The 24,109-nt window shown below is 37.6% G+C and overlaps 1 protein-coding gene across 3 annotated transcripts; it reads right to left on the bottom strand.

The window, feature by feature from the left end:
- Positions 1 to 12,509: 12,509 nt before the first annotated feature.
- On the bottom strand, positions 12,510 to 17,441 carry LOC149244092 (disease resistance protein Roq1-like). 3 transcript variants are annotated; one of them, XR_016245823.1, is made up of 7 exons: positions 16,940 to 17,441; positions 16,347 to 16,868; positions 15,292 to 16,258; positions 15,036 to 15,203; positions 14,636 to 14,917; positions 12,878 to 12,970; positions 12,510 to 12,755 (listed from the first exon to the last, which is right to left on the bottom strand). XR_016245823.1 is itself a non-coding variant. In XM_089367919.1 (6 exons), exons 1-6 carry the CDS (start codon positions 17,404 to 17,406, stop codon positions 13,873 to 13,875), a joined length of 3,060 nt encoding a protein of 1,019 aa, XP_089224045.1. In that variant the 5' UTR covers positions 17,407 to 17,437; the 3' UTR covers positions 12,980 to 13,872. The 3 variants fall into 3 exon arrangements, 1 of the variants encoding a protein (XP_089224045.1); XR_016245822.1 differs by lacking the exon at positions 12,510 to 12,755 and adding an exon at positions 13,819 to 14,526 and having other exon boundaries at positions 16,940 to 17,437; XM_089367919.1 differs by lacking the exons at positions 12,510 to 12,755; positions 12,878 to 12,970 and adding an exon at positions 12,980 to 14,526 and having other exon boundaries at positions 16,940 to 17,437.
- Between the last annotated feature and the right edge of the window lie 6,668 nt (positions 17,442 to 24,109).

The raw sequence follows: 24,109 nt of genomic DNA, 5'->3' as shown, positions 1-24,109 counted from the left end.
TGTTTCTAGATCATGCCACTAGATCTAAGGAGTTCATTTTTTTCTGCGCAAGTGAATTTTCCACATAACAAGGTTGACTTAGAAGTAGCGTTGGTGAGTACTCTTGAAGAGATTCAAAAGTTGGGGAAGAAAATAAAACTTAAAATGAAATGTTCATCAAGGAAAAAGTTGAAGCTATGAAACCTCTCCTCCTGTAAATTGAAGAAGGTAATAATATTCAAGAAACGTTATGTTAAGCCCCTATACTACTAGTGTAACCTCTTATTGTTATTACTACAACCCACTTATTATATTGATGTACCCATGTAGTGCCCATATTGTTACTATTGTGCCCCATAGAAGCCCACTATTGTTATTATTGTGCCCTTAAATTATTATTGTTATGTCGGCTCTGATTATGTTATGACCCCTTAGACTCCTATATATAGAAAGGAGGACTTTTCATTTGTATCATCCAAGAATTGTTCATTTATGTAATGTAAAGGAGGTTTCCCCCTCGAAGAGGCTGAATTCTAAGACGTTCATCTATCTTTTCTATCTTTTCTTGAGCTGGTTTCATAACATTTTGTATCAGAGCCTTGGATTCTAGGGTTTCGCTGCTCCAAATAGGTCATCATGGAATTTTCACTATAACTTTTTTTCTACGATGTTTCAGAAGCTAAAACAAAAACCCATTTGAGAAGACATCGCGTTGAACCTCGGGTCCGAATTTTAGAGCTTTTCGCGCTACAGTCACAAGTTTGTTGTATCTGTCTCTTAGCAATTCAGTCACAAGTTTGTTGTTGCCAGGCATGTCGAGGTGTCCGGGAGAGAGATTGTTGAAGTGATCCTTCCTTTACCTCACTCTGTTACAAGTGAATATTGTTTTATAATCTGTTTGTTTGTAGGTAATCCAGAAAATAACCATGATTTTAGTTGATAAATAGCTTTGGAATTCTCAATTATAAAGCATGCATAAGAAGTGAGTAGGTGTTGGGTTCCAGTGGGAGTTATCTTGGTGAGATTTGGCCAATGAGAAATCAAATATATTTATGATTGGTTTTACTTGCAAGGGATTTTCAAGATAAACTTTTGTAGTTATTATGCATGTAATTGTTTGTATTTTTTTTTCATATTTTTAATAACTATATCACAGTTAGTTTAGAGATGATGGTTAAGTACAATGTGATTAGAGAGATGATCGATTGATGTGATGGGTCGACTTGATAAGTAATGGAGGGACTTTATCTGATGCATATAGTGATAATGAAGCATGAAGCTATGAGCATGAAGGAGAATATGGTGGGCTAATGGAGATGTGGAGCCCAAGGGCGACGGGTCGATTGGTCGATTTGATAAGTAATGGAAGGACCTTATCTTATGCATATAGTGATAATGAAGCATGAAGGAGAGTGGTTTTTTACATTTTAGAGACTAAAGGATCAGATTTGGAGTATATTATCAAGCATTTTGTACATATTGAACAACTAGTGCACTATGCCACACAATGGCCGGAAAACCATTATTTTAGGACAAATTTAGAGTTAAGGAGGCTGATTAACTACATGGATTTGAGAATGTGAATAAGTTAGAAGGGAGTAGCATAGTTTTTTAAGGATGTGTTAGCAATGAGGTTGTGCATTAATCAGTCCATAGATGCAATAATAGTTGAAACAAAAAAAATTAGTTTGAAGATAAAAGTTTTAGAAGAAATATATAACTAGTGAGTTTTCACACCCCTAGAAATGCCATCAAAGTAAGTTCTTAAACTTATTCTATATATATATATATATATATATATATATATATATATATATATATATATATATATATATATATATATATATATATATATATATATATATATATATATATATATATATATATATATTATAAGAATTCAATAATAGAGTGAAAACACTGTGATGGATATAAGTTGATTACATTACTGAGAATTAGTAGTCCCACTTGGCTCGAACACCAACCAAGATACCATTGAGTAAAAATGCATGGGAGTACATGTACATTTGGCTGTAATCCCACCACCTCATAGATCTTCCATATTCTGGAGAACTTTGACCAAGAAGATAGCTCCCAAGTGCCCACTTCATCCAAACAAGACTTTGCATAACATTGTATACCCATCTCCCAAAACCCTTTATACCCCAAGTTACTACAAATGCGCTCCTTGATAAAACACACATTATTTAGAAAAGTATCTTTACATAAACCATAAAATATTTTCTTTTGGAATGAAACAATTCCCTATTTACATATGTACATATAAATTTGTGTAGTGCATGACGAAAGCAATACTAATGACTGATTGTATCACAATAATTCTAGGAATAGAGAGTGGCATGGAATGTGTATGATACCATTTGTTACTACTTCCTCCCAACACAATGAGAACTATCCAACTAATCGAACAAATCAAATTGACAAAACTCATTGCACATGATAAGGTTATGAGGCTTAAAAGATTGCATCAGAATGATAATTCGAGCACCTAAGAAGCATAGGGTTAGGTTTGAACCCTGAAGTTCACCTCCCCAAAATCAAGACTTATTTCACCACGAAAAGACTTACTGCGTGTAATAGTATAATTTATGGTATATGAGGAGGACATTATAATTTATTAGCACACAAGTGTTTATATGGTTGGGACCCTAGAGACCCAATATAACAATGCTCTCAAACTGAGAATAGAAAAAGCGATGAGAGGACTCAGGTCAAGTCATTTGACAGATAAACATTTTACTGTGAAGTTTAAACCTTCAATGTAAACATGAGATAAAACCCCAAAACCCACTAAAATGTCTTTAAATGACTGCTGGGTTTTAACCTTACAGGATTGATGTATTTGCATGCTTCCAATCAAACCACCCACATTCTTTTATTTGCCTGCCATTAATGGAGGTAGGTGAGTTGTTGAATTTTAGGACCTAACAAATGAAATAAATATAGAGAAAGCCACATGACAGAGTCGAACATCCAAGATCCAAAATATAACATAATTGTGCAAGGTATGAGCAAAATTCAAGATACACATTGTCTTAAATCCCGAAAATATCCCAATGCAGGGCCATGTGAGAGGCCTTCAAGCTATCGCTGGGAAATGTAATAGAACTATTGTTGTAACATTTAAAAAACATACCCCGGATGCGGGTGTCATTAAGTTAGTTATTGGTGAGCCACATGCCCAGCACGGGCTGCCACGTGAGGATCAGGGGCCTTCAATGCCTCTCGCCGCCGAGACTGCAGGCCGGGTGAAGCATAAGGGCAGTCTTAATGAGGGAGCTGGTGGCGATGGCAAACCTGCAGAGCGCATTCAATGCGGGCAAGTTCCGAGGGAATGATAATGGGTTTAAGTATGATGGAATGTTGGGGAGCGGAATTCAGTATGACGAGAAGGATACTCAGAACTCTGAGCGTAGATGCTGTGATTTGGTTGATGAGAGCTCGGACGCGGTCCGCTCCATGCTTGTTTTTACTGGTCTTTGTCTATGCTCAATTGAGCTCAGCTTCGACTCAATTTGGGGACAGCAAGCTTCAGGAAGGGAACGCAACAACAGCACGCCCTCCTCTGCTCTGGAACAGGATAAGGAATTTGAGGATTCCATGGTGTGGCTGTGAGAAAGGATGCCTTGCAGAAGAGGCTCGGGGCATGGTGAACCCTCTCGTCCCCCTGCAGTGGATGTCCACCATCACTGCTGCTGCTGCTACTGTTACAGAAGGGCAGGAGCCACCCCAATTCCAACTAGTCAGTTTCTGGAAGCTGGTAGCTCTAATGATGGAGCACCCATGCTCCCAGCGTTTGGCTCAGTCATTTTTTCACTGGGTAGCTCCAAGGACAATGCAGGAATCAATGCACACATCTCAGTGCTTTTCACCAAAATTCCTGAGGAGAATGAGGACGGACCGCCACGGGTACCTGCTGAGGATCGTTCCGAGAGCATCAAGGGGAAGCGCCCAATGGCAGAGCCATCGAATGCAGAGGATTATTCAGAGAGGGAGCCTCAGCAAGCCCCCTTCCGAGCTCGAGAACAAGAGAGGCCAGCCCCCATGCAGGATCCCATGGCTGTGTGGGATGGCGTCCCAGAGGGACAAGGATGGAGTAGAATTCTGGAAGAAAAACCAGAGGACTAACGCACAGTGGCTCTCCCTCGCATTGGCTTCCTTCGCTCAGGCCGGGTACGGGGTCTTGGTTGATTTCAGGTTTTCGTCTTATGTTTTGGTTTGTTTCCTTCCTGTTCTGAGTCATGGTAACGGCTACTACAGTCTTGCTGGGTTTGGCGTCTTATGTCTGGTATACGTCTTATGTCTATGCTTGTTTCTTGTCTGTTCTGTGTTATGTTCTCGGCGTCTACAGTCTTTCTGGGTTGTGTGTCTTTTGTGGGATGCCCCTGTGTGGGCCGTTTTGTTGCAACATTGAAATATCACCGAGTCATGAATATTGATCTAGTCTGGATATATCGCCCTGCGAGGCAGAAGTTTGAGAATGATAGAGTCACCCAAGGAGCCACAGTTGGCCCTGGGCAGACAGTCTTTTTGGATGTAAAGTTCACCTGTATATATTAATATAAATTAGTTAGTGTTGCTGAGAAAAAAAAAACATTTAAAAAACATAAAGCAAAACAAAATGAGAAGAAATTGAAGGAAATGAAAACCTAAAGTTCTGGAAACAAGGAGTTGCAAGTGGTGTCCATGTAGACAAACAACTCACCAACCAAGGGTACCATGCGAGATACATTGTTGGCTAGCCTTCAAATTTATGGACACGGATTCTCTCCTGTAGAACCTTAGACCACTATAACAAGTAGAGCAAGAGAAAACATAAATAAAATACTACGAAAACTATTAGACGAGAGCATACATAACACACAACAGATTTATACTCAGAGACTTAGACGGCACTAGCAAAGAATAATTTCAGAGACAGACAAATGGAGAAACAACAAGATTACTCAGTCAGAAACAGCGGAATAGATAAAACAATCACTGGAGAATAGAAATCACTTTGCATTACATAACAGGCCTGGGCCTTGGCTTGCTATCCCTGGCGAGAGAAATTACAAATTTATAGAGGCAGAAGAAGGATCTAGAATCTTGTATGTGATTCAGATGGAGATCTGGAATGATCTAGAAACTAATGGTGGTGTAGAAGAATTTAGAATCCTGCATGTGATTCTAGAAACTACTAGCGTGTAGAAGGATCTAACCGCATCCAAAGATTTTCAAGTGAGAATAATTCAACAGGATTATATGAAACAAAACTATCTTTGATTCTAGAAACTATCTTTGTTTCATATAGTCTTGACTGCTTCAGCCCAAAAATTCTTCTTCAAACCGGAATTGGACACCATACTTCGCACCTTTTCCATAATGGTGTGATTCATCCTTTCTGCGACACCATTCTGTTGAGGAGTACCAAGCACAGTCTTCTCATGCTTTACGCCAAACCTGTTATAATATTCCTTAAATGAATTTGAGCAATATTCTCCACCATTATCTATTCTTAAACACTTCAGCAATTTGTTAGTCTCTCTTTCAACAACAACATGGAATTTTTGAAATATTCCAAACACTTCACTTTTACTTTTCATAAGATATGCCCAAACGTTCCTGGATGCATCATCCAGAACTGTTACAAAATATGATGCTCCTCCTAATGATTTGATGTTAACAGGCCCAAACACATCTGAGTGTACCAATTCTAACACATTTTTCTTTCTGTCATGGCCACCTCTAAGGAATGAAACCCTTCTTTGTCTACCATTTATATAATGCTCACAAAGATGAAGATTGTAGGATTTAAAACCTGGCAATAAATTTCTACCAACAAGGATTTTCAAGCCCTTCTCGCTCATGTGACCCAAACGCTTATGCCACAGATCTGCTGAATTTCCTTCTTTTGTGACAGTAACCAAATTTGATTTTCCTATCAGTGTCTTCAATGTGTATAATGTTCCTATCTTGGGTCCTTTGGCCACGACCAATGCACCTTTGCTAATTTTCCAGCCTCCTTTTCCAAAGCTTGTCGAATAGCCTTCATCATCCAGTCGTCCCATAGAGATTAAACTCATGCGCATTTCTGGTACATGCCTAACCTGTTTCAACAATATATCTTGTCCATATTTCATCTTGATCTGGACATCTCCCACTCCAAAAATACTGCAAAAATGATTATTCCCCAAATGCACTCTACCATAATCACCAGGATTATATGAAACAAAACTATCTTTGCATGGGGTTACATGGTGAGATGCCCTAGAGTTAAGGATCCAGTCAAAGCTACTGCTAGATGTATATACACATGCATCCTCCACTGAAATAGTAAACAACAAATCACCATCTGTGGCTACAACAGTAGTCTCACCTTCATTTGTGCTGGATGACTTGTGATTTGTACTGGACAGTCTTTGATCCTTTTGTCCTTTCTTCAAGAATCAACATTCTTTCTTCATGTGCCAGGGTTTGCCACAATGAAAGCAAATGATCCTTCCTCTCCTTGATTTTGATCTCCCTTGCTGACCTCAATCTATTCTCCTACCACGATCAGCTAGAGCTAGAGCTTCTCCTCCCTGGTTTTCCGCGATTGACTTGCGTCGCAGTTCCTCATTCATTAAACTGTTGCTGACATCATCAAACTTCAAGGTCCCTGTAGTTGTTGAAGTGCTCATAGCTACAATTAAATTTTCCCAGCTGTCTGGCATAGAACACATTAGCAAAATAGCTCTAATTTCATCATCTAAAATGATTTTAATAGAGGCAAGCTGATTAGTAATAATATTAAAAGCATTCAAGTGCTTAGCAACTGAAGCACCCTCCTTCATTTTGAGATTATAATGCTTCTTCATCAAGAACACTTTGTTTGATGCCATGTTCTTCTCATATAGATCATGGAGCTTCTTCGATAATCCTTTTGTCGTCTTTTCTCCAAACACATTGAAAATAAATTACCCTTTTCAAAATTCCTGCTCCTTTTAAAATATACTTTTCAAAATTCCAACATATAACTATATATGTTTCATAATAAATATAAAAACATATATAATGTTTTAACCTTTTCACTTTCACACATGCATATGTTGGTTTGAGAAAAACTTGACGTATATGTGCAAGCTTGATGTGAAAAACAACTTACGAACACCATGTTTCAACTCCAATCTCCACGGATATCCACGTTTCAAACTCCAGCAACACGTTTCAACATAGGTCCACGACCTTGTTTTTCTTGCAGCAACTGTCTTTTAGTTCCAACGTTCCTCAGCTATTTCCTGGACAGATCCTTCAACAGCTACAGAGGTAACAGCCAATGTTTTAATGAACGCTACCAGAGTAAGGCGATAGCACTAAGCAACTTGCACAGTGGATATTCGACCCTAGCTCAAATACCCGTTGTTAGACCAGAGCATACATAACACACAACAGATTTATACTTAGAGACTTAGATGGCAATAACAAAGAATAATTTCAGAGACAAACGAATGGAGAAACAACAAGATTACTCAGTCAGAAATAGCAGAATAGATAAAACAATCACTGGAGAACAGAAATCACTTTGCATTACATAACAGGCTTGGGCCTTGGCTTGCTATCCCTGGCGAGAGAAATTACAAATTTATAGAGGCAGAAGAAGGATCTAGAATCTTGTATGTGATTCAGATGGAGATCTGGAATGATCTAGAAACAAATGGCGGTGTAGAAGAATCTAGAATCCTGCATGTGATTCTAGAAACTATTGACAGTGTAGAAGGATCTAGAATCCTGCATGAATTTGGCTTCACACTTAATAGAAACAGATTTGCACATGGATGAGATAAAGTGACATGAGGACTCAGGTCTCGTCAGTTACACGAATATTGAACGAACTAGAAAATCAAATAAATAAAGAGAAAACAAGAAGAAAATCAGTTACACCTATGATGATTCGACAATGGAAAATCTTTCAATCGGCTAAGACACAAATCAACAATGCACAATCAAACACAATAGCATGGAGAGAATTTCTTCCCAAGAAAAACACCTTACAACTTAATTATATGGTTACACTAATTATTATAAATAATCATATCTTTCTACATTAAGTGTCCATTCTTTTATATATTTATATACATTTCATTATTAATATATCAATTATCTCACTACCATTTAAATTATTACTATGATTTATATATCTATCTGGTATACTTAAAACTATGTATATATATTAAATAAAATATAAATAATACTAAAAAATATATAATATTAATCCTGATATATTAAATAAAATATAAATAATAATAAAATAATATAATATTAATCCTGATATGAGCAATATTGATGAAAATAAAATTTTATAATTTATATTAATCAGGATTAATATAAATTATAAATTATAAATTTTACGAGTATTACTAATATCATAGTTAACACTATATTTTATTATTATTATAACTATATTTTATTATTATTATTTATACTTTATTTACTGTACCAATTTAATGTAGTTTTCTATAACATGAAATTATAAATTTAATAAACCGTTTTGTATACGATCTCACTTTACCCTTCCCCTTCTATGTGTTCCTTTACCTTGGCCAGGGAAAGAGACTTCATCATTAATATATCAATTATCCCGCTATCATTTAAATTGTTAGTATGTTATATATAGATGAGTATTGGTCATATCAAAGTTATCACTATTATTTTTTATCATTTATATTTTATTTATCATACTAAGTTAATGTAATTTTTTATAACATGAAGTTATAAATTTAACGAGGCAATTCAATTTGAGTAAGAAAAAACACTATTATCTCACTTTCCTTGTTTTCCTTTTTTACTTCTTCCTCCTTTTCTTTTACTTCTTCTCCCTTTTCTTTTTCTCTTTATTCTTTTACTGGGTTTCTTTCTTTTTCATTTTATCCCCTCATCCTCCTTTTATTTCTCTTTTAAACTTTATATTTTATAATAATATTTATTACTAGTTTGAATATTATATGAATAAAATAATTATACTATTAATTCATCTTTTTTCTTTAAACCTTAAAATTAATAATAATAAAACCTAGAGTTATAATTGAACTTATAACCATAAAAATAATTTTAAAAATTAATGAAAAAAGGGTAAAGGATGTTTCAATTATGACAACAAGTAGACATAAATGCAATAAGAAGAAATTGTTCTATATAGACTATGAGGATGAAGAATATCAAGAAGTGGAACTATCACAAGATCTAGAGTTAGAAGAGACTACTACAACAATATGGTGTCATGCATTGGCCAACATCAATACTCTACAAACCCTCAAGATAAAATGATATATATAAAAGAAAAAGGAAACAATATTGATTGATTCAAGTACCCATAACTTCATCTATTACAAATTGACATAAGTTCTTTATTACTTTGTATATCCGATACAAAATTTCAAGTAATAATTGTAAATGGAGGTACCATAAATTGGTTAGGGAAGTGCTATAGTATTAAGTTGAATATGAGGGAGTATTTATGGGATAGTCTCACGATTTCAATCCAAATGGGTGGTGCTAATGTTGCATTAGGGATCCAATTGTTACAATATTTGGGAACAATGGCCTTTACCTTTCAATATATATTCATAAGATTTTCCTCAGAAGGAAACAAAACTAAGCTTAGATGTTTCCAAGGAAAGCCAGGTAAAATGATAAGCTCTAATAGCATGGATATTTTTTTTTTTTAAAGGACACCAAGGTGTAATTGCACAATTGTGTTCATTAGGTGTCCAACATTTATATTCTTTGCTCTAGTGGATCTCCAACATGTTATCAACAATCATTCCAAGGTATTTGGAGAGATGATTAAGGGTCTTCCACCTACTCGATATCATCACCTTGCTATTCTTTTGCAACCTGGAAGTGTATCACCTAAAAATAAGCCTTACAAGTATCCATGTGCATAAAAGAGTGAGACTGAGCATATGGTTCAAGAAATGTTAGAGGCTTGCATCATTTAACCTAGCCAACGTGCTTTCTCTTCACTAGTGAATATGGTTATAAAAAAGGATGGTTCATGGTGCATGTGTCCAAACTATAGACAACTCAAAAAAATGAAAATCAAAAATAAAATTTCTAATACTTTCATTGATGAATTATTAGATGAATTACATTGAGAAATTTTCATTACTAAGTTGGATCTCCATTATGGATGTCATCAAATCATAATATGATAAGAAGAAATTACCAAAATAACCTTGAGCACACATGAAGGTTCATAACAATACCTCTTTGTGTACTTGTCTTACAATTGGGTTATAACTTGCCTATGAGTCATACAATTACTATAGTTATGTACTCCTCTAGTTGATTATTCTTGTAGTCACTACAGAGAGTGATCTAATGCCTCTCACATTGTTGCACTATATTAATGGTGACCTTGAGTCATGCTACTAGGTCATTAATGTTTCATGCTATATATTCAATGAAATTAAACTTGGGTCGACCATCTGCTTGCCTCATTGAACATTTGTGTTGGTCATTCCTTTATTGGTTATTGGTGACTCTACCTCTTCGCATCATCTCTCAATTTGTGTTTCATGTTGATTGATGGGGGATACATCAATTCCCTCCTTCGACAGATCTCTTCCTATCAATTCCAACTCCTTATCTAGGAAGTGGATCTAGAAATTAGTTGGTACCTTAGAGCTTGTAGGTCTCAATGGTAGGTTTTCTTGTGATCGACAATGGGTTTACCTCATTGATTCTTATTTTTTCAACTAAACTAGCATTTAACACTAGATCATTTATTTGCACTTATTAGATTATACTTGGTAGCTTGTGTTCCATATTCCTCCTTTATGAGTCCTCTCACTTCTATTTACAATATTCATTAATAATTGGTAATTAGATGGATTCAACCATGTTTGACATTAACATATTTGTTTGCATGTTGAAGAATCATACTATCACGTTTGAGACCAAGACCTTCGGGCTTTAGGGTCACCTCAGTCATGCATCATAACCCCACAGAAACTATGTTTCATTTTACCATTAGGCATTATGAAGTGTACTTGGGAACTCCCATTGGTGTATGTTATCTTCCTAATATACATTGTGACATAGCTCCATATTACATCTACTTATAGTTATGGTCTCTTGCTTATATCATGGATCCACCATGTATTCTCTTGTGGCCATGATCTTACATATTCTTACATAGATCCAAAGTGTATTGTCGGTAGCCATTCTTTACTGCTATTTTGAGCATGGGTATTCCTACCTTAGGGAAGATCTATTCATTTTGGTTGATTACTAGTTCCAGGTACTCACTAATTCCTTGATCTTAAGCTCATGCCTTTTGGGTATAATGTGTTTTGCTCATCACTTCCTCTTCTAACCTCACTCAAATCATTCTAAACAAATTTTATGTGCATGCCCAAAATTCAAAATGGTGATTTGCAAAGCTACAAGTCTTATAGCCTTATTTTCCACCCCACTTAGTCTTTGAGGACCATTAACTTGTTAAGACACCATTTTTCTTTCCCTTGTTTACTCAATCTTGAGGGTGGTGACACCCTCCACTCAGTGCAAAACATGATTTTCTGCACCTTGCTATACTTGCATCATAGGACTGTTATGAGCTACATAACTGCTAATGTGTGACCACCTCATCAATTTTAAAAAACTAATGATCTCAAGAAATCTATGCATGATGGTTTAGATACTTCACATGCATGATCATGAACTTATATTAGATTTTAGGCTCACACAGATCATTGAAGGATCTAAAATTAACCACCTAGCCTATTATAGGTGACCTATCATATATATAATAATGGTTATGCCACGAGAAAATGCAAGAGAAAACTTTATGTAGAATTACACTGTCATAATTTAGATTTTTTTTCTAACCTTTTGCTATCAAGGTTATGATACTTTTGTGAGGGCCAACGAACAGTTTGGACAAGGAGCCAATAAAAACTTGCAACTTGGATTTAAGGTATTCTCACTTAGTTGTTCTATTTTTGTTCTCTTTCTTTTATAATAGATCTATACTATTTCCCCCTCCCATATATTAATTGTGTATTAAATGTGCATGATAAGTTGTTTGGTTCATCTAACTTTTCTTGAATAAACTAAATTAGTTTCAATTTTAGTTCAGATTTATTTTGCTTTCAAGAAGTTGAAGTAGGTATATTTCCAATTTGTGTGTAGAAAGAAAAAGCCATGGACCAACCAAAATCATGTGCCAATAATTATTTAAATATGTATGCAACATAATTTTTCTCTCTTCTAAAATAGAATAAGATTAATTGTATTTGAATCTATTAAGACTTCCTAGTCTTTTAACCTTCTCTATTTTAATTTATCTTAACTCAAGGGTGAGTCCACCAAAGAGCTCATGTATCCATAAAAAGATTTCTCTTTATCATATATTTAAATTAAACAAATTCATTAAATTTGAAAAATAAACCCATAATTAATAATAAATAAACGCATTTATAAATAAATGGAAGAAAGTTAATATTAAAATTTTGAATAAGAAAATATACCAACATTTTGACTTCTTGATAATATGATCCAAATTCCTTAATTAAAAAGTAAATGAGCCTACCACTATTACTGTCCATACAGATTGAATCAACAACTTCAAACAATTTTTCAAATAAAAAATCGTGAACAAAGATGCCTTGCTGCTCATCATGGTACACTTTCCATTTGTGTGAAAGCAATCTGCCCATCTGTGGCAAACGTCACTATCCATCCCTTGGGGACATCTTCCGCATCCGCATCCAATTCATTTTCGCTGCCATCTGTAGAGAAAGATAGAGCCGCTTGTGTGGGTAACTTTAATCTTTTAGCAGTACTAAGATTGCTGGTAATAAAGCAGATGAATATACTTTGTCTGAATCAGATGGAGATTATCTACCCACACCTGAGATCTAGCTGCTGTTGTTGTGGGGACATCCAGCACCGTAATACGGTAAAAATGGTTCAGCATACATCGCATTATCTTCTAGTGAAAAGTCTGCACAAATTTAATCAGTTTGTTTCAGTCGATCGTCCTGATTCAAAGTTTTAATTATGATATCAAATCCAATACTAGTTCAGATTTCTCAAAGACCCACTATGTGATCATTTCCTTTTCCTCTTAATTATTATATCAAATCCAATACTAGTTCAGATTTCTCAAAGACCCACTATGTGATCATTTCCTTTTCCTCTAAAAATAGCAGTTGACATTTAAGAAGGCGATGTCTGCACAATTTTCCCAAATTCAACGAATACCATTCAACGGCACAAGTATATCATTGCTTCAAATTCGAAGTATGACATGCCTGGCTATATTTCAGACGAAAAAAATACTTTCATTGCAGGAATAGAGCAAGTTACATGGAAAGTTACAATTTTATAGGATTATATCAATCATATTCATGACGATTGTCTACATGACAGATCCACCACAGAAGTGCAAGAAAGCAGAAAAACAGGGGAGTTTGCAGGGATCCTCACTCAAAAAAATACCGGCAAAAAAAGACCAAAACACCACAGCAGAGATGAAAGTTAATACTCAAACGATCCCATACCAAAACCCCTAAAAAAAATCCCCTACCACAACCCCTGGAAGTAAAGAACTTTTCAAAAAACATAAAACCCTGGCAGAGGCAAAGACCAACTTTTAAGAGTGCATCAGCTTCTATGTTCTGCTCCCGAAATACATCCATGCCCGGCTACTATCTATATTCTACTACAATAGAATTTTATCACACATTATGCCTTTGCCATGGGAACAACACAAGCATCCTCAATGTGTCTCTATATATATAATGATGAAGAAGAAATATATTGGAGAGATGAAATTAGATCGATACTCACAAAAAATTGGAAACCATTGTTCCGAGTTTCAACCTGTCCCGCTGACACAACCTTCTACAATCTGCAGCTTCCGATACGCTTCCACTTTGATCCCTTCCATTGGGATTCTTCCAATGATCTCTGACCTTCATCATTCAGGCTTTCCAGTTTGACGCACCCATCTATGTTGAGAAATTGAAGATGTACACAACTTGAAAGATCGGGCAGTTGCTTTAATTCGAAGCAAAATTTCAGGTTTAGGTACTTTAAAGACCTTTGTTTTGAAATTCCCTCTGGCAAGTGTACCAATTTAGCACAACCTCTAAAATCAACATACTCAAGTGTTGATATGTCTCCCAAAACATCCTTTGGGATGGACAAATTAATGCAGTATTGCAATGCTAGATATTGAAGACACAATAATTCGGAGAAGGAATTAGGCAGTTCAGTCAGATTAATGCAACGCGATAGATCTAAATGCCTTAAGTTCTTAAGTTCCCCAAAATCAATGGGGAATGATTGTAAAGTTGTGAAATATTTGAACGCTATTTTATTCATCACGGTTCCTATCCGTTGGGAAAAAGATGGCACGGCGCCTTGCTGAGCGCTAGAGATATTTTTACAGAAATTCATATAGTGTTCAACATCAAACGGTTCACGGCTACTCGAAGCAGTTGCAGATGTGGCTCTGCTCGCATCACTAGTTGACTCACCCAACTCACAAGGAAGCTGCAATGTACATTATCTGTTAATGACTGGCTACTAGAATTTAAAGTGGATTAAATAAAATTCTCTCTAGAATCATTGATCAAAATAGACTAAAATCTAAATTAGTTACCTCATTAAATCTATCGAATATCTGTTGCAGGTGGTCACCGGAACCGTGAAGTTCCAACACTCTCAATCTGGCCAATGAAATGGTAGAAGGAATGGAGATGGACGGAAAATTGTTCAAGCGAAGCCAAATTAAATCACCCGACATAGCAAAGGAGGACAAGTCCATAGGGTGATCAACCACCAAAAGGCGAACACCCCTAGTGTTTATGTGATTTGTGAGTTGTGGCGGATTCTGATCTCTAAGAATGCGAATTCCTCGTGTCAAACATGACTTTGACCCGTCCTAACAAGCACAATCAAATTAAACCAAGTTAAATGGCTACCTCCTCAAAATACTACAAAATTATATAATGCAGGCTAATAAAGGAATCAGACAGAATATGGAGACCTGATAGACATACCTGCAACTGTAACATTTCTGTTATATTACTTAGGCAACTAACTAGGCGGAGGGGCTTATGTTTTGGGAACTCGAAAAACTCTTCTCTCGCCATATGTCTTGCCAATCCCCTAACTTGATTGTGCATTATAACCCGGGAAAGCTTAGGTTGTTCATCGTGGCACTTTATCTGTATCAACCAGGGAAATAATCAGTTATGGCAATACATAAGATTTCACTACTAGGAAACAAAATTAAACGCTGATTATTTTCCTTACAGAATTGCTGGTCTCCACATGATAATCATACTCCAGAAGGCATTTTTGACGTAGACTTTCAAGGCAGTCTCTGACGTAACAGTAACCTAATCCCTCTAAGACTCGAACTACTAGCTCTCTGTCTTCTCCCACCAAGAAACACCCAATGTCCAAAAACATCTCTTTCTCTTCTTTATTCAGAGCCTCATAACTCACTTTTAATGTGTTTATTGTATCATCTGGTAATCTTTTAGAAAACTTTTCCACCTGCAGCTTCCAATAGGTTTTGTCACGATTGCCAGTAAGATGTTGGCCGAAATTTTTCAAGGATGAAGGCAACCCAGCACAAATTTCTAAGAACTCCTCCACCAAATCTTCAAACCCTTGAACTGGTTCTGATTGATGAAAAGCATGGAGGCAAAAGAGCTCTTGGGCATGCTGTCGATTTAATGGCTTTACATCATATAACAAAGCTTTTGGGGATCTTCGGAGTAGATCCCTATGGCGAGATGTGAGCAAAATCAGACTACGAGGTCCCACTCCATCAATATCTAGTAGACTCTGGATTTGCTCCATATCATCAACGTCATCCAGAACAATCAGAGCTAGCAGCGCTTGTAGACTGCGTTGCAAAATAACCCTTCCTTGGACGGTATTATCAATATCCAAATCATGACCCAACAGATCACGAATTAACTGCTTCTGCAAAGATGGTAAATCCCTTCCCCTCACGTTAAGCAAAAAACAAGACCGAGGAAAATCAGAACGTTTTACATTGTAGAGATGTTTAGCGAGGGTCGACTTCCCGAGGCCGCCCATGCCAGTAATCCCCACAATCTTTGTATCGCTTAGATTCAGAATTTTTCTTTGGAAATCCTTGGCCGCTTCGTCCAGTCCAACTGGGTGTGCAGCCACTTCTAAGGATTCCCCTTGTTTTACCTTTGCCAATACAATACTCAAAATTTGCTCCAAATACATCCCATAGTCACTGATTAAGAAAGAAGAAGAAGAAAGTGAGAACCTATAATACAAAATTAAAGTTTTAAACGGGAAAAATAAGGAAACTATGTATTCACCTTCCATTTGATTTAACGATGTAACCAGAAATATCTGCGGCTTTTTTCAGTGCTTCCTTCCATTCTGCCACAACTCCACCATTCCGTTGGTGGTACCGAAAGGCTTTGGTGTAAGGCCCGTCCCCTTCAATGTCACGAAGGTCTTTAGGCTCAACGTCACAAAAGATGGGTATAATAGTAGTGGTGCGCACCTGAGATTCTCTCAAAATCCAACAAAGTTCATCTAGGCACCAACGTGATTCGGCATATTTCTGTGAGAAAATGACAATTTGAACTGATGCGCTGGAAATCGCTCCATGGATCGCATCGTAGAGCGTGGATCCTCCCCGAAGTTCTTTCGCATCCAGAAAGACGCGCAACCCACAGTGCCTGAGACGATGGTAGATGAGGCTGGCATGAGTGAGCTTGGCGTCAGGCCCTCTGTGATTTATGAACACGTGGTATGTTTCAATCTTTAAGGGCTCCCGTCTGACCATTCTGCATACATGATTAACAATGTTCTCCAAAACCCTTCCATGGTCACTGCAAACCAAACAAACAGTCATAGTTATACTTAAGATTAGGGAAATTCAGAGCATTTTAGATGTATTCACCTTTCATTTGTTTTGAGGACGAAACCAGAAATATCTGCGGCTTCTCTGAGGGCCGCCTTCCACCCCTCTACCTCTTCGTTGCTGAATCTGCCTTCGTGATTTCGGAAGGCCTCGGCATAACTTCCCCCCTCAATCTGACGAAGCTCTGCAGGTTCGACGTTGAAAAACACGGGTAGAATGGTGCGGTCATGAGATGATCTCACAATCCAGCTCAACTCATCCAAGCACCAACGTGATTCAGCGTAATGCTCAGAGAAAATGGTAATGTGAACGGAGGCGCTTCTAATTGCTCCTTGGACAACAGAGACGACTGTATCTTTTGTGCAAAGTTCCCTCTGACAGAAGAAGACACGCAACAGACGGCTTGTGAGACCATGGTAGATGAGACTCGCAAGAGTGTTCTTAGTGTCGACTCTCCTGAAGTTTATGTAAACCTGGTATGTTGCTGCCTCTGCCACTTCCTCCATACTGATTTATACCTCTTATCGATGGGATCAGATCGAACGGTAGATGAAGCAAATACTCCGCCTGAGAGAGAAACGAAGGAAGGCAATTGCGAGCAGAGAAGATGTGGAAGAGATTATAAACGGCAAAAATGCCAATGGCTGCAAGTGTTAGAATAATCACGCCGCCCATCCCCTGTTGCCATGACGGCTAGTTAGCAAGGGTAGTTGAAAATCAATGGCAGTTTACTGTAGAAACTACGGTCAGCATGTATAGATTTTCAATTTTCTTGTTTGTTTGTGAATGAAATGATCAAGCTCTTTTTGGAGAGTTTTCCCAGTTCCATTAGCAAGGAGATTGTGTTAGCATAATAATGATTCTAAAATGCAGAATAAACACTTAAAAACAATCGAAAATTTTAATGTCCAATAAATCATACCACTAACCATTGATGCTTGCTCACACTCTGATATTAGATAAAAGGCAAGATTGCCTGTAGCTTGATCAAAATTTTACTGGTAGTCGTAAAAATACAAATAGCGTGAAACTTCAAGACGAGCAATTGCTTGCAGTCGGCACGTGACCATGCATCTGAAGCTTATATACAAAATATATTACTTGGCATAGACCAAGAAAGCTGGTAATTGTCTTGTGAGATGAAAATGCCCACACATCTGTGGTGAAAAGGGGCGACTTCCCCAAACGTTATACCCGTACGAACAGATTCCTCAATCACAGGCAAATGCGGTGAGTGTGGAACCAGGTAGAATCGCTTCAAGAGCATATTCAAATGATAAGAATGCCAATTGACAAGGAATTCGCTGGTTAGAAAAATCACTACACAAATCTCTCATCCGTGTGGCACTTCCAAGCTCTGCTCACTCTAACTTGATGGTGTAAGACTGAAGGGGATTGAGTTAGTGAGCTTGGGGACCAAACAGAAGTATTTATAGCCAAGCTTCCATGAAGCTTCTATTGGCTATGTGTCAAGTGTTCCATAGATCATGGTAGAGAACTGTAGAGGGAGTAATGGACCACTCCAGGAGCTCCCAACAAGAAATTAATTTAACTGCAGTTGATTTCCGTAATTTAAGGAAATAACTGCAGTTCGTTTCCTGAACTTAAGGGAACGGTGGCAGACTGTTGCCCGTAATAAATCGGCGGCCGTTGGGAGAGGGAGTTTAACATTCTCCCACTTAATCCATACTTCCAATCTTAATGTCTCATCTTAAAACCCATTGATAATCTATATTAAGTAATAGATACATGAATCATGGCGATAAGTCCTCTAATGATGAGTATTATCTTCCATATATTACTATGTATTTATTTCTATTATAATTTATGTGACAACAATTTCTTAATAAATAAACCTTATGTTTATTCTTGGTCCTACACAGATGAATTCTCTCAAATCAAATTAAGGTGCACATAAATATGAGAAAAACATCACAATAATTAAGAATTTCATTACAATAACATTGTCCATACAATGAGAAACTACATAATGGAACCAAGTCCCATATTCATTACATGATCCTTGAATTTAAATGGTGGCATGCCCTTAGTCAAAGGATCAGCAATCATCAACTCAGTGCTGACGTGCTCAATGACCACTTTATTTTCTTTAACACGTTCCCTTATAGCTAAATATTGAATGTCGATCTGTTTATTTCGACTCCTACTTTTGTTGTTTTTAGCCATAAAAAAAATAGCTGAATTGTCGCAATATATTCTCAATGGCTTAGAGATAGAATCCATAATTCTAAGCCCAGAAATGAAACTCTTAAGCCATACACCATGTAAAGTAGCCTCAGAATAGGAGACGAACTCAGCTTCCATAGTGGAAGTGGCAATCAAGGTTTGCTTGGCACTCCTCCATGATATAGCTCCACCGGCCATCATAAAAATGTATCCTGATGTTGATTTGTGTGAATCAACACATCCAAAAAAATCAAAATCTGAGTAGCCAATTACTTCCAAATTGTCCATCTGTCTATACATAAGCATGTAGTTTTTGGTTCCTTGAAGGTACCTCATTACTTTCTTTGCAGCTCTCCAATGGTCTAAACCTGGATCACTCTGATATCGTCCAAACATTCCCACAACAAATGCAATGTCAAGTCTTGTGCAGACCTGAGCATACAATAGGCTTCCGACAGCAGAGGCATATGGAATGTTCTTCATTTGTTCCCTTTCAAAGTCATTCTTCAGGCATTGGTTCAAATTGAACCTATCACCCTTCACAATGGGAGCTACACTTAGTGAACAATCCTTCATCTGAAATCTCTCTAAAATTTTATTAATATAGGTTTGCTAAGACAGACCCAAGATGCCTCGAAATCTGTCTCTTTGGATCTTAATGCAAATGACATAAGATGCCTCACCCATATCCTTCATATCAAAATTTTTAGAGAGGAATTTTTTCACCTCATGCAGCAAACCCTTATCATTGGTTGCTAGAAAAATGTCATCCACATATAAAACAAGAAAACAGATTTTACTCCCACTGACTTTCAAGTATATACATTGATCCATAATGTTTTCTACAAAACCGAATGAAGAAATTACATTATGGAATTTCAAATACCATTGGCGGGATGCTTGTTTTAAATGTTGGAAATAATACTGAGAGGGGGGGGTGAATCAGTATTATCATATCAATAAAATCTTTACAAATTTCATACTCATAAACATATACGCTACTTCAGTTAAGTGAACCTGCGTGTACACGCTACTGTGTCTAAAGCAACTGGCGTATATCTAGAAATCTTATGATTCAGTTAGCTTATCTTCAGTAAATGCATCAGAACATTATTAACCATATTAACAGGAAACACGTGCAGTATAACAGAACAGATCATCACACAAAAGCCACACACATGAACACCATGATATAAGGTGGAAACCCAATGTGGGTGAAAACCACCTGCTGCAATTCGTCTCTTTCTTCTTTAATAAGAAACTTCTTTTACAATGTACTGGTGCAGTCATTTACCAACACGCAGGCTACAACCTGCAGAGGGCTACAACCCTCATAGCTCTTGTACTAGCCGATCCATTTACTGGTACGTAGGTGCCAACCCTACAGAAGGCTATAACCTTCACTCGTTTTCCAGCTGCTCCTGGAAGGGAGCTACAACCCCCTGGCTCTTGTACTGGCTGATATGTTTACCAGTACGTAGGTGCCGGCCTACGATCTTCCCGGGACCACGTTTCATACATTTTCATACTGGATCCATGAAACTATCACCATTGTAGTACAACCTGCATCATCAATCTCTGAATCACCTAATACTGAATCACTGAAACCCTGTCAAGAACACAGATAACATAACAACAACCAGATCCAACTCCATCTTCATACTTCACATTGTATACGCTACTTCGACGAACCCAACCTGCGTGTATACGCTCTTTTACCAAAGACAACCCGCGTACAGATCTGTAAATTCAAACTTAAAACTCCGCAGCTATATCAGACATCAAAACATACCCAGATCATAACAATAAACATGCGTCAATAGATCTAGTCTATTCACAGTCAAACCATATGAAGATAATCATTCCAAGCCTTGAGATCCCGTTCCATCGTTCATCATCATCCTCCACATGAGTGAAACCTTGGTTCAAATCACCAACCCATAACCAGCATTTGGATCTCTCACCTCATCAGATATTCGTCACTCACACACTCTCACCTTGCTTTGGCCTAATGATCTTTCTCCTTATATAGCTTTAGGCCCTTCACAATACCACGGTCCAAAACCATAGTAACCCAATACCATCAACTCAATACTAGGGATCAACACGTCTGTCGAGACTCCATGGTCCAAAACCATAGGCACAAATTCCAAGGAGTAACTACCACGGACCAAAAGTAAGCTTTCCGACATGTACGCTCTTTTTCGTTCATGAAACTGCGTGTATACCCTACTTGGTATATAGCGAACCTGCGTACACGCGACTTGGTATATAGTGAACCAGCGTGTATACACGACTTGGGCTTAATGAACCTGCGTGTATGAACTTTCTTGGCCTGCTGTACTAAGATCTGTCCTCTGATTAAGTTGCCATCACCTGTACCATCCTCTGAGTGAGTTGCCATCAAGGACAACACTTGTATCATAATGCCAACAATCTCCCCCTTTAGACTTGATGGCAACCACCACACCAAGTCACTATGCCCCTTTGACATCAAGGGCAAAGGGCGGACCAAGATATTCTCTTCTTTGATATACCTTCTGCTGTCCATACTCCCCCTGAGTACCTGCTGAAATCTCCAAATGTGTTCCCCCTTTGTGTATGCCAAAGTGTACCAATCTATCCATCCTGCTCTTGCTTAATTGTGCTGTTCATGCTCCCCTTGACTGTAGGCAAGATCTGCAAAAGATGTTCTTCAAGAAGAACAAAGACTTATACATCATAGAAGACCTTCCTATCACCAAAAGACTCAATACATACATTCATCACCCAACCTAGTGGGGATATACCAATATTGACTCATCCACCTAACCATGTGGAGATACATTAAGAGTTTACTCATGATAAGACATGAACATTACATCATTCATCCCAGGCATAGTGGGGAAACCAACATAGGCCGTTACATGACCTTGACATCATAAAAGAGATATCACAAAATAGATACATGACATAGTGATGAAATATCTAGACCAAGACTTATGAAAGCCACCAGCAGCATCATGATCTGTACCATAAGCATCAGCCTACAATACCATTCCTTTGATCAAACAGCAAGATGTATCATTTAGCTTCATAGAATTTATCAACAACTTCTAACCATAATGCCAACAATGCATTATTTGAAGTATATGCTCCCCCTGAGCCTGTGCCATAAGTATCAAGACATTTCCAGACATCCTCAGCAGACTGTAAACGTTAACCAAGAGAGCAGATATTGGACTGAATCATATCAGACCCCTTTTCTGAGCCTATCCCCACTGCATTTCTTCAGACTGACATATACGCGATTTTGCAGTGTGAAACTTGCGTATATACGCGACTTCCCTTCATTAAACTTGCGTATGAGAATTAGAACACTGAAGTTCTATGCCTTCAGCTCCCCCTAAGTCTGTTATGTCTGTGTTGTGTTGAGTACCCTGTGCTGTGCCACATTTTTCTGACTGAACTTCCTTCTTCTTCCATATCTTCAGGCATGTTGATGATTTCTTCTTATCATGAGCTTTGTCCCTGCAATCCTTTGCTCTATGTCCAAGCTTGTTACATGCATAGCATCTTACATGTTTCATATTCCTCCTATAGCAATCAACAGCTTTGTGGCCAAACATATTGCAAGAAAAGCAATATCCATTAAAGTACCTTGAATGTGATGATCTTTCTGCATGATGATCTTGAAACCTTCTTCTTCTACATATGGCTGCAACATGTCCCAGATTATGACATATGTAACATTCAACATTATTCATGGGAGGAGTAAAAGATTTTCTTTGAGGAGTCTCTTTCCTTGATTGTTGATGGGGTTGTCCTTTCATCTCCTTGTAGAGCCTTTCAGATTTTGCATTAGAGATTCTTGTCTTACTTTGTGAACCAGATTCACCTTCAATAGACTCATGAAAACCAAGACCAGTTTTGATAGCAGGGGACCTTTGACTACTAAGAATATCATCCAAGATCTTAGTACTATCTTGAAATCGTAATAGTTTATCCTTTTCTTCTAATTTACTTTTCAAGATATTTACCTCAACTTGATGTTCTTCTTCTTCTTCCAGACATTACTTCTTCAAGGTTTCTTCAACTTTCCTTCCTTCATCCAACTGATGCCTTAGTTCAAGGATCTCGTTTTCTTGCTCTTTATTCAGCGCTAGCAGCATTTGTCGAATTCTGGATGCACATTCCAACTGATCTTTTAATATGATGATTTCTTCTTTGAGGGCATTCTCCCTTTTGCTAGGTAGATCTTGCTGATCTATGATTTGATCTGATGCTTCATTTGCTTGTCCATCTTCAATCTGAGGTGATTCAGGATCTGAATACTTGCTTCCACTCAACGGTAGGTTGTCACTGTTCCTTTGAGCTGTCTTCTTCTTCTGACATGGTTTCTTCCCCATTGTTCTACGAATCTCCTTCAAGCGATCAAGCTTCTCTGAAGCACCTGCTCTGATACCAATTGTTGGAAATAATATTGAGAGGGGGGGGTGAATCAGTATTATGAGATCAATAAAACCTTTACAAATTTCATACTCAGAAACATATACGCTACTTCAGTTAAGTGAACCCGCGTGTACACGCTACTGTGTCTAAAGCAACTGGCGTATATCTAGAAATCTTATGATTCAGTTAGCTTATCTTCAGTAAATGCATCAGAACATTATTAACCATATTAACAGGAAACAGGTGCAGTATAACAGAACAGATCATCACACAAAAGCCACACACATGAACACCATGATATAAGGTGGAAACCCAATGTGGGTGAAAACCACCTGCTACAATTCGTCTCTTTCTTCTTTAATAAGAAACTTCTTTTACAATGTACTGGGGCAGTCATTTACCAGCACGCAGGCTACAACCTGCAGAGGGCTACAACCCTCATAGCTCTTGTACTAGCCGATCCATTTACTAGTACGTAGGTGCCAACCCTACAGAAGGCTACAACCTTCACTCGTTTTCCAGCTGCTCCTGGAAGGGAGCTACAACCCCCTGGCTCTTGTACTGGCTGATATGTTTACCAGTACGTAGGTG

This window comes from Pinus tabuliformis, chromosome 8 (genome assembly GCF_031772625.1).
Source record: "Pinus tabuliformis cultivar Carrire ecotype Pingquan chromosome 8, CPIR1, whole genome shotgun sequence".
In the NCBI taxonomy this organism is placed as follows: domain Eukaryota; kingdom Viridiplantae; phylum Streptophyta; class Pinopsida; order Pinales; family Pinaceae; genus Pinus; species Pinus tabuliformis.
The sequence above is the reverse complement of the archived record's forward strand: the minus strand, read 5'-3'. Positions and strand labels throughout refer to the sequence as shown.

Excerpts from the sequence above, each read along its gene's own strand:
- LOC149244092 (XM_089367919.1), bottom strand. The coding sequence starts at position 17,406 with ATGGAGGAAGTGGCAGAGGCAGCAACATACCAGGTTTACATAAACTTC. Across the intron at positions 16,869-16,939 it reads GTCCTCAAAACAAATGAAAG|TGACCATGGAAGGGTTTTGG; the intron begins GTGAATACATCT and ends TTTGGTTTGCAG. Across the intron at positions 15,204-15,291 it reads ATGTGGAGACCAGCAATTCT|ATAAAGTGCCACGATGAACA; the intron begins GTAAGGAAAATA and ends TGGTTGATACAG.